Source organism: Lolium rigidum, chromosome 3 (assembly GCF_022539505.1).
Source record: "Lolium rigidum isolate FL_2022 chromosome 3, APGP_CSIRO_Lrig_0.1, whole genome shotgun sequence".
Lineage (NCBI taxonomy): Eukaryota > Viridiplantae > Streptophyta > Magnoliopsida > Poales > Poaceae > Lolium > Lolium rigidum.
Genome location: NC_061510.1, coordinates 89,860,328 through 89,871,752, shown reverse-complemented (window position 1 = coordinate 89,871,752; position 11,425 = coordinate 89,860,328). Strand labels below are relative to the sequence as shown.

At 51.5% G+C, this 11,425-nt stretch overlaps 1 protein-coding gene across 1 annotated transcript; it reads left to right on the top strand.

The window, feature by feature from the left end:
• The first annotated feature begins 9,785 nt into the window (after positions 1–9,785).
• Positions 9,786–10,490, top strand: LOC124700137 (transcription factor MYB77-like). Its single transcript, XM_047232312.1, has one exon. It carries the CDS (start codon positions 9,786–9,788, stop codon positions 10,488–10,490), a length of 705 nt encoding a protein of 234 aa, XP_047088268.1.
• The last annotated feature ends 935 nt before the right edge of the window (positions 10,491–11,425 follow it).

Genomic DNA, 11,425 nt, shown 5'->3' with positions numbered 1-11,425 from the left:
TTCATCCTTTAATTACTCCAATTTCATTCCTTCCGCCTGTCATCAATGTTAAGAAAATCGGTAATCGTTAACTGCTCGGTCGGCTTGGAAGTAGCGATTAATCGGAATTCGGACGATTAACTGATTTAATCGGTCGGCTATTAATCGGTGCAACCTACACAAATTAGCACTTAAAAATAGTTTATATAAGAAAAATAATAGTATATGAGTCTCCATATGTCTGGCCCTAGTTCTCTAGAGCCTAAAATTCCAGAAAAACATGTACGCTTCTCCTCCGTGACCTAATCTTCAAGATCACGAGCGAATCAGGATCCACTAGCCAAAGCCATGTTCCTTCCTTCCAATTCTTCTCCTCTCACCTCTAAAGTTTATCTTCTCCCTCCAGCTACCTAGGGTAAGACCCCTCTTACACCTCAACCACATAACCTATTGAAGGTGTCCTCGAGCTCCTACACGAGCTCCTCAAGGTGGTCGAGCTCCTGTATCTGAGGTCTGGGCAACTATGAGTAACTTGCTGGGAGGGCAAGGAACTAGTTGGCAAAAGTGGAAATCGAGCTGTTGGAGGCTGCAATCAAGTGGGAGCTTCGCAAAACCTACTTTATTGGGGAGGGTTAGCGCCTGTACTAGCGATATGCATTGAAAATTTCGTATCTTTTTGACCAAGTGTAGTAGTTAATCGGGAACATACCTAGTAATCGGACTTTCGGTACGATTAATCGGGCTAAAGGATTAACACAAGAGATTAATGGTAATCGGCACGGTCAGGCCCCTAGTAGCGATTAATCGGCCTAGTAATCGCTGAATCGTCCTAGTTTTTGAACAGTGCCTGTCATGCTAAGACCGATAGCAACGCCTCGGACCCCTTTTCTTTTGGACGCTGATGAAGCCGGATTCTAACTAGCTCGAAGGCCAAGAACTTCTCAATTTTTAGGCTGCGATTTGATATCTGACTAAAATTCTTCGCAATTCCTCAGCCGACGACAACTCATCGGCTATTTTTGAGAATCCAGTCCCTTTCCTTCTCTTGCAGTACCAGCACGGTCCAAGCCTTGTACCAGACGACGGCTTTTCCTTCCCATTTCCTCCCTGGGATGATCATGATGCAGTCGCGGCCGAGGTAACTCCAATCGGCTCTTAAAAACAGGGCATCTACCAGGTTTGTTGCCCCCGAGTCTCGAGCCAAGACAAGACGAGACGAGGATACGCCAATTAGTCTGTATGGACCTGGGCTTGATCATGTCCGAGGGAGCCTCTTATACGGAGCCGGCCGATCTGAACATAACTCGGCTTCTCAAAGCGAGAGAACCTTCAAGGTGAGCTGCCCCCGAGCTTCTTCAATGCTCCTTTCCTTTGATGAATCCGATACAATTCATCCTTGACCTGATCCGCACGTTCAGGCTGCTCTTGGCCTCGTGTTCCATTGACCCTCTGATCGTAACAGTTATTCCTCTTGAGTCGATGTCTGCTGCATCGGCTGTTCCAAAAATGTTTTTTATTTTTATTTTATTTGGCCGATTTTTCTTAATCGGCCCCAAATGTCTCACTGCACGCATGTTCGCACATGTTTATCTGCATATGTTCATCTGATTATATGCCCCCCGAGCCGATATCTGCCAGATTACTGCAGATATCGGCTTGTATGGTTAGCCAGGGCACTGTACTTGCACGTCGGCCTCGCAAAAATCCATGCTGACTCTCGTCTGCCGACGTGGCCACTGCTCAGTAGATCGGTGCTGAACGCAAGCGAGAACATGTGATGAAGGTAATTTTGGCCGATTGCCGGAATCGGCCTCCATATCCATTGGAGAGCTGGCTGAAGGTCCTGTAATGTCCCTTCATAAACTTTTTGGGGCCGATCACAAGGATCAGCCTCGCCTGGTTTGCTCATTGGTTTAATCTTGTTACTTGGTCAGGCTGGATAAAACCAACCCAACCTCTGACTTGATGCGCCTGCTGTCGTCCACCTTGAGTGCATCGTAAACTCGTGGAGCACTAAGCTCTGTCGGAAGGACGAGTACCATGTTTGTACCAGCCGATGTCTCATCATCGGCTTTCCTCTGTTTGGGGCGCCACCCCATTTTCCGTGGACGACCCTCTTCATCCAGGGTTCGCTGAACCTTTGCAGCCAGATCAGGTCGTGCCTTCCTTAGCGTATGCAGGTATAACCTTTCGGCTTCCTCCGAGCCGCGCAATCGCCGAACCCTGCGCTTTTGGGAACGGCTGAGTCCGTCGGGGCACCACCTTGGCCGGTGGTACCTGTCTTCTTCTACTTCTCCCTCGTCTTCTGAATCCTCAAGATCTGCCCAACGAGGTGACTCAGCGCGTTTGCTTTGTGGCGGGAGAGGCCCTAGGCGCTCGAACACAGACACGTTGGCTGCCTCCTTCTTCTTCTTGTTGCATTCTGGGCAATTGCCGATTGTGGGCAATCGGCTCATTCCTGAATCCCAGCAGTGTCTGAAGAAAGGGCAGTCCCAGTGCTTGGCGTTGTCATCTTGCTCCCTTGATTTTTCCGTGGCACGGCGCTCGTGCTCCTCCTCATCGTGATCATGCCGACGATGTCTTCTGGCTTCTCTAGCCAGACGATCTCCTTCATCATCATAGTTGGTCCGACGGCGTTGGTCATACTGACTCACATATTTGTTGAGGAGGTGATCGAGAGAGGGTCGCTGATATCTTATATTCTTCACCTCTCCCTCTCGTGACGTAGCGCTTGCCATCATGACGGAGCCGATCGCATGGAGCGGCCTCCTTCGTATCCTTGCTATGAGAGCAGCTGCCCTCATCTCCATCTTTGCCGAGTGGTTCCCGGGTCCTACCATGTTGATGCCGAACGAGGGACCTAGCCGGCAACCCTCGGGGTAGGTGACTTCCACCATGTTAACGGCGGGGAAGGGTTGGGTGTCGACCTTCATGGCGTACTGGTTGAAAATTAGACGCCCCTTCTCTATCGCCGCTTGGATGTGCCGACGCCACACCCTGCGGTCGTTGGTGGCATGGGAGAGCGAGTTGTGGAATTTGCGAGTACGGCTTTCCGTTTAGCTCTTTCGCCGTGGGGAACTTGAGACCTTCAGGAATCGTCAAGCTGTTTCTCCTTGAGCAGGAGGTCGAAGATTTGTTCGGTCTTGGTCACGTCAAAATCAAATCCCCGGGCGGCCCCGGTGGCTTTACCCATTTGCAGGACACGGGGTTCCTCCCCGAGTCCACTCGGCCATCTGCTACTTCTTGGTCTCCCGCGAGCACTTCATCTTCCTCTCGTATCGACCATGACTACTGCACGCTTGAACTTGTCTTGGTACAGGTCCGGTGGCGCTGTTCATATGCCGATAGTTTCGAACCATGTGCGCCGCCGAGGGATAATCTCGCTTGGGAGGCCATGTCCTTGAGCCGTGTTGCAAGGCCTGCTACCGCCAACTCGACTCGCTTCCTTTTCGGTTATACGAACCGAATAACATCGGTTCCTAAGATTCCTGAAGCGCTGGATGTACTCTGTCACCGTTTCCCCGCGCTTCTGATGTAGTTGTGCTAGATCGGCAATGCCAGACTCGGAAGCTTCTGAATGGTATTGCATATGGAACTGTTCTTCCAATTGCTTCCAAGACTGGATGGAGTTTGCTGGCAAAGAGGTGTACCATCCAAAAGCCGATCCCGTGAGGGACCGTGAAAAGAGCCTCACGCGTAGCTGATCCGACACCGAAGCCGGTCCTAGTTGAGCCAAATATCGGCCGACGTGCTCGATGGAGCTGGAGCCATCCGATCCATCGAATTTGGAGAAGTCGGGGAGCCGATATTTAGGTGGCAGCGGGATCATCTCGTAATCGTCGGGGTACGGCTTGGAATAGCCGATCGCCCTTCTTTTCGGCACCATGCCGAACTGGTCTCTCGGTATGGTACCGATCCGATCCGCTGTGCTTGGCTGTAGGAGTTGCACTCGAAGATTCGCCGGGGTGGCGTACTTAGCCAGCCATGTTTGCTTTTCCAGCTACGAGCCAAGCTGCAGGAGCTGGGCTCGGGAGTTTCGTCGGTGTGGCGCACTTAGTTAGCCACGTCTGCTTCTCAAGCTCTGTTGCTGACGTTCCTCCTGTCTTCGCCGGAGTCCCCGGTGTTGTGGCCTGGTTTGTGAGTGCCCAGTTACCACAATCTGGCACATACGTGCACGCGTATCCTTGAGGGATCTACTTAGGCGCCTCAGTCAAGAACTGGTAGTCACTAGGGTCACCACCAATCTTGTAGACGACGAATGCCAGTGTAGTCGGCACTTCAGCAGGTGCTGCCAACGCATATGGCAGCGGTGGACGGGACTGGAATGGCAACTCTCCTTGATGAGTCCCGAGAGCTGGTCCTGACGGCGAGTACCGGTGGCTCATGACCTCCTGGATTACGCGCGAGCGACACGCTCCAACACGTTGACCAAGTTTTCGAGTGGCGATGTAGCGAGTGAGCCACCAAGTAGTTGATCTCTGCCGCGAGGCCCCGGTGCGTTCCTCCGACGGGCGGAGAGATCTATCCCATCGAGTGCACCTTGAGGTGAGAATCCCTTCCATCCGATGCCATGGGAACGGGTTCTGCGAAAGGAGCCGATGAGGTCGGCTTCGAGGGTGGCCTTGATCTCGTTGTATTGCTTCTTGAGCTCGTCGGGCAGCTCCTCGTAGGTGACTCGGGCGTGCCGTCCGCCATCTCGGATGTAGATGGCGATGTGGTTGATGTAGACGTTGGTCCCACCGGGCGTGCCGAGAATGTGTTGACTGCCAAAACCCACCGGCGGGCAGCGGCCTTGTCAACACCGTAGAGCCGGGAAGAGCCTAGAGCTGCGGCCGGCTGAGACCCCTCCGAGCGACGGCCCGCAATGCTCTTCCGATCACACGCGGCGATGCGAAGTGCAGGGCGTGCCACCGACCTATACCTGGTCGGAGAAGGTGATGGGGATGCCTCGCTTAGTTTCTGCGGGGCATACATGTAAACATTAAATACGAGCCTCGATCGGCTCTCGAGGTTATCCGTGAATCGGCTCAAAGAGCCGATCCACCCATGATTCGTACGGGGTGCACGAATACTTGGTGGTCCTGCTTGATCAAGATAAAGCTAATGAGATCTACGACGATTTAGGGTTTTCACCGCATAATCGGATCATCCTACTCCGGAGTTGGGCCTCGCGGCCACGCACGGTGCTCGTAAGCCGATCCTAAACAAGGCCTAAAAACCAACATGAAGTTGATCCTCGGAACATCCTGTTTAGGACTTGCGAACGCCACCCTACGTGCCACTGGATCCTCCCCCTTTGTAAGGCCTAACTATTGCGAGATATTAAACTAATCCTTGTAGAACAAGGAGCAATCGTAACGGATCAGATCTACTAAATAATGATCAAGCGGGTGCCGCCCCCACACCTGAGATAGGTGTGAGGGCGGCTAGATATGCAAGGGTTGCACTACGTAAGCATGCTTAAACGAAGAACAATGCTAACCCTAACACATCTATGATAACTACGTTGCTCGCCATCAAAAGCGCTTCGATACGAGCAACGCATGAACAACGTGGGGCTTGTGCTGCCTAGATCGCAAGATGCGATCTAGGCAGCATGTCGCTACTCGATAGAAACCCTCGAGACGAAGGAGTTGGCGATGCGCCGAGATTGGTTTGTTTTGGGTTGAACGTGAGTTGTTGTTTATTCCATAAACCCTAGGTACATATTTATAGTCCAGCGGACTTTCTAATGTGGGCGTGCACTAAACCGTGCACGAGATAAACTCTAACTTTTAATCTGGATACAATCTACCATAATTAAAGATACACGGGCAACTTAGCCCAAATTCTCCGTGCAAGGCCGCTTCAGAGTTCTTCCCCGTGTAACCTTCCAAGCCCGGCCCTCCTCTGGATTTGTCCAAAATCTGGTGATAACAGAGACCGTCGGATGCTTCGCTCCGATGGCTACTGGAGGGTGACTCGGAGAAGGACTCTTCACTAGACATACAGATCTACCCGAAAAACAGATTTCCCAACAACTACCCTCGCGCGAAGATCTACGAGTAAGAGGAAAAGCAAAAGAAAAGAGGAAGTAAATATTCTACCGGCCCAAGATCTGAACAGCGAAGAAAAAAAGATGTAAATGCGAGTCGAGCCTAACCTGAGGCGGCGGAGACGCTTGGGGAGAAGGTCGCCGGAGCGGCGGCAAGCTCGTGAGGGCCGACGGAGGCTGGCGACGGAGAAGGGTGAGAATCGCCGAAGGAAACTCGGAGCAGTGGCGGTGAAGAAGCACCAGTGAATCTCTCCACGGCGAAGATCTTCGGCGCAGCAAGAGCGACGGCGCAAGTTCGTCGGAGCAGGGCTCTGGCGGCGACCGACAGCGAGGAGATTGCGCGAGGCGAGGAGCTCTAAGCACTGGGAAGTAGGCGAATGCGGAAAGAGATGAAGTGGAACCGCACTCCCTCTTTATAGCAAGAAGAGGTAATGGGCCAGAAACCGCTGGGCCGTGGCGGTTCGCATCGTGGGCCGCCACGTGGCGCGAGGTTACACGCGCAGAAAACATAGTGCCACAGGGAAGCCACACGGATCCGGTACGGCGGTGGGGATCCGTTGTGGCGCCATAAATGCTGCCGCAGAAGCCGAAGGGAAGTGACCCCTGACACTGGCGCGTCAGGTACAGTGCGCATGTCACTGACAGGCACTGTACCCGAGAAATTCTCGACTTCGCCGAGGAGAGAGTTAATGTCAAAGATACCGGAGAAAAAGATACCGGAAGATGCCTTGCAAAGAGAGGAAATGTGAGTCCGGCAAAGATGCCGGAAGAACTAAAAATTGACCACCGGAAAGATTAAACCGGTACCTTAAGTTATGGGAACCTGGCATGGTCTGTTGGATAGAATCCACCGGACTATACCAGCTTCGGGGACTAATGTTGGGGGGATGACCCCCGGTATGCCAAAGGCATGCCAAACCGGATGGTTTGAGCCGTCAAGATACCGGTTTAATGTTTATACCGGAGCACAAAGTTAAGAGTTTGGCTAAGTAAAGCTAAGCCGGTATCCCCAAGAGGGGTATACCGGAACCGGATAAAGAAGATACCAGGCTACCGGTAAGAAGTGCACTGTAGCACGTCGGCAAGACTGGTCAAAGATTCTCTCCAGAGCTAGAGGACAAAGATGAGCTAAGCAAAGTAGCTTTAAACGAAGCCCTGACGCCAAAGAGGAGGGTGACGCTGAAAGAAGCCGGAGGACGTCAGCCTCCCTGATTAAAGAAGACCCCGGTGTCATCTATGATTAAAGTAACTTTGTAAAGTAGTTTGTCTAGTCAAAGATGCCATTAGGGTTTCTTCCTCTGTAAGCCACCCTCTCCCCTATATAAGGAGGGGGCACACCCGTACACAAGAGGATCGACCTAGAGAGAACCCTGTATGCACAAACCTGTAACTTGTTGAGATCAATGAAGAGAAAGATCTAGAGCAGAGTTCTTCCTTGTGTGTTTCTTCTTCTACCTTTGCCTTTGGCTGAGTTCTTGAGGAAAGCATCCGGAAGTTCATCCAATCTAATCAAAAACCCTCCCCCGAATCCTCTTGCGCCCATTCGGCCCCAACTTAAGCCATCCTATGGCATCTGTCTGTCCCCCACGACGACAGGTCGTGGGCCTTCAGTTACTCCCGGGTACCTTATTCGGCAGGCCCATCAGGGATGCCTATGTCAGTGGGATCCGGCCCGGAGACAAGGTGCCAGATCCGGCTCATGGTGAAGGTCGTTCGGATTTGTGATGTGCACGACAAGAAATACTTAACGTAGTCTAGGCTTAGTCGTATCCGGTAGGATCTCTACCCGTGTAACCCTAGATCCAGAGCCTTGATAAGACGGATCCTAGGAGCCCTTGAGATAACTCAACTCATTGTAATCTCACACAAGTTGCCTCATAATCCCAGATAACTAGTAGTAGGGCTTCGCTACCGTCGTGAGGTTTCCGAAGCTAGGCAGGTCGTGTGTCCCCGTCCCAGTGACTCCTCATCCTATGACCCCCCTCTCTCTCCCCTCCATGAGGATCCTCTCACCAGAGTACCGTCGAATAAGCAACGACATGAACCGTCCCCTTTTTCCCCGTTTGCAACTGAACTGTGCCGCCACTAACAACTCCGATTGAGGACGGAGCTCAACACCGCTATTGGAATCAAGGGAAAGGATGGGGGATTCTACGAGAGATCCCAATCCCAACTTGTGTGAGATTCCAACGCCTTTGAGGAAACAGAAGGCTTTAATACCACTTGATATGACTGGACTATGGATTTCAGTACTAAGGTAGAAGAACATGTGAATTTCTACCACTTCTGATATTGAGCATGGAGGATTATGCAGTACCTTACGATGAAGATAAGGCCAGACCATCAAGATAAGAGGCTAAGGTTTAACCCACTTATAGATTGATGCCCAAGCCCAATCCCTAGGGGAGTTCAAGTTATAAAGCAAAACAAAGAAGAAGACAAACTACATAGTGGTTGGCTGTAAAGCGAGTAGGTTCAAACAACTGACTTTTTAGCTTGATCACTTTGGCGTGAAGTTCTCTGAGCCATCCGATGGTGAATCCACGGTAATTGTCTCTTGATCAAGTAACACTTGTAACTGAATCTTACACTCGGGTACTAACAATCCCCCTATTAAGAAACGACTTGCCCTCAAGGAGTAAACAACTGGAGACACTTGTAATTGAATCTTACACGGTTACACTTTGATCCTGAGAACGTACTAGTGCAGGGAAAACTCTCATTTGCAACTAGTTGCACATGCACCCCATATTCAGATGTTACACTTCCAAGTTTTCAAAAATATGAAAAGAAATCTGGAACATATATTATGTTATGCATTATGCGGATCAAAATATTTGAAAATGTCTGTTCTGCACAAAAAAGACAAATGATATGTGAATAGCTCCTTCCTTGTTAAAAAAGGTCTCTCGCTCGCTCCGAACTATTTCATCAAAAGCATGCTACTGGTTTGGAAGATAAGTTCCTGCTTCTTCTGCTTATCCTTACTTTCAGTCAATAACACTATTCACTTTGGTCTTTTTTTCCACAGGTCACATATTATCATATTTTGGATCAAAAATTTAATGTGCACAAGATACAACATTATATATAACCCATGTCCACGATTTTATTTCACACTTGTAACTGAATCTTACACTTGGGTCCTGACAACGTACTAGGGGCAGGGAAAGTACATGTGCAGAACCCAAGTGTCCCTTGTTGCAAAATTGCCGCCCACTAGTCTCCGCGCTGAACTCGGTACGCGGCGCAAGTAGCAGTGTTTCCTTCCTGATGATATCGGCCACCCATCAATCTCCAATCAGAACTTTCCATATCCTTGAATCCTGGTGGATCCCGTAATCGCTTTCCATATCTCCAGAATCCAAGAGTAGCATATTTCCGATCTAAACTTTCCATAATCGTTCGCGTACTCGCTTCCCTGCTCCGCCTCGGCTCCAACCGCCTTTCCTTGCAGCAGAAGCCGCGCGCGTGCTTCGACTTCGAGTCCTGCTCGGCTCCGACCTCCACCTAGGTTTAACCACCGTCCGTCTATATAAGGCAGCAAGCAGCGCCGGCGTTCACCACCACCCGCACCGCATCAACTTTCTCCTCCGGCCTCTCGCGATCGCACGAGCACCAAACTCCGTCCCGCGAGAAGCGACCGATCGGAACACCGGAGGCGAAGCAGGGTCGATCGATGATGCCGTCGTCGTTAGCGGGCACGTCTGGCTCCGACTACGCCGCCGTCGCCGCGGCCGCCGCCGCAGCGCCGCAGGTGACCAGGAAGGCGATGTGGAGCTCGGACGAGGACGGCGTGCTGAAGGAGCAGGTGCGCCTGCACGGCGCGCACAACTGGGACACCATCTGCGTGGCGCTGCCCGGGCGGAACGCCAAGTCGTGCCGCCTCCGCTGGTGCCAGCACCTCGACCCCCGGGTGGACGTCGTCAAGCCCTTCACCCCCGAGGAGGACAAGCTCATCGTCAAGTACCAGGCCGCCTACGGCAACCGCTGGTCCACCATCGCCGAGTTCCTCTCCGGCCGCACCGACAACGCCATCAAGAACCGCTGGAACTCCGTCCTCCGCAAGCACCACGGCCACGCCTCCGCCTCCGCCTCCGCGGCCGACCAGGGGCCTCCGCGCCAGTACTGGGCTCCTTCCGCCTGCCGCCACGCTGCAGGCCCCGAGTTGACGCCGGGCTGCCTCCCGCTGTTTCCTCTGGAGAAGGGCGATGTCAGGATGGACAGGAGAAGCCCTCCGCTGCCTCATCACGCGCCCGAGGACGAGGACATGTCTGATGCCGAGACATCTTCGGCCGCGTCTGTGGAGTGCCTGCAGCTGTTCCCTCTGGCGCCCGGGGATGTCAGTGCCAGCGCGGGCGCGGCGGCGTCGAGTGGCATGTCCTGCGGAGCAGACGACCCGCTCACCCAGCTCAGGCTCGCGCCGGCGGCGACGTTGGTGTTCGACGTTATGCCGCTGCAGTCGTACCAGATGTAGATTTCGTTCATCGTGGGTAATTTCGCTGGTGGAAGTTAACTCCGAATTGAAGAGCTGTGGATGATCAAGAATGTCTAGGCTCTACCGTAACTGAAGAGCTATGAATGTTAGTATCATTAGAATTCTGAATGAGTTTCCCCTAATCGTCTTGTTGCTTTGGTTACCAAGAAAATCCTGACTGTTTGGAAGCAATTATAATGGACGTCCTGTGGATCTTGGATTCTTGGTATCGATAGAAACTCTGAATTCTCTGTAATCGTCTTGCTTGGTTGCTGATTGGTACAACTCTGAAATTTCTGTAATTGTGTTGCTGCTTTCTTGGTTTGGTAATAAGAAAACTTTTCTAAACGTACAGACCCTGAACTTGTAATTTCCTTGCATGTTGGTAATCAACAACTCAACGTTTAGCACTTTTCTTGTTCAGTAATAATCATTATGGAAATTTCACCTTCTCTGACTTTCTTGCTTGCTGGTATAAATCAGTCCATAAAGATTCTACGATCTGCTTGATGGATTTTTTTTTGATAAAGGGAATATATTGATATCAAAAGATACTAATTACACCCAGCCTCTGCAACAACGCCCCACCCTAATGGCAGTACGGATACACACAGCCAAAAAAGAGAAAAGAAAACTAAAAAATTAAAAGTCCCGCTACAGCCTTCTAGACCTAGGAACAACAATACAACCACCACCGTGACAACACCTGAAGTACAGACTCTCCAAAAGCAACGCCTTCAAGAAGGAAACAGTGCACCAGCGCCGTCGTCGCCCGACCAAAGGTCTTAGGATTTCTCCCTGAAGATAGTCTCAACTCTCAAAACAATGCCTCCAACAAGAACATTGACAGGCACAACCAGTTAAGGCCAGACCTTGGGTTTTCACCCTGAGAGGTAAGACTCCGAACTTTCCCTGTGCTGCCGCCCCCACATGCA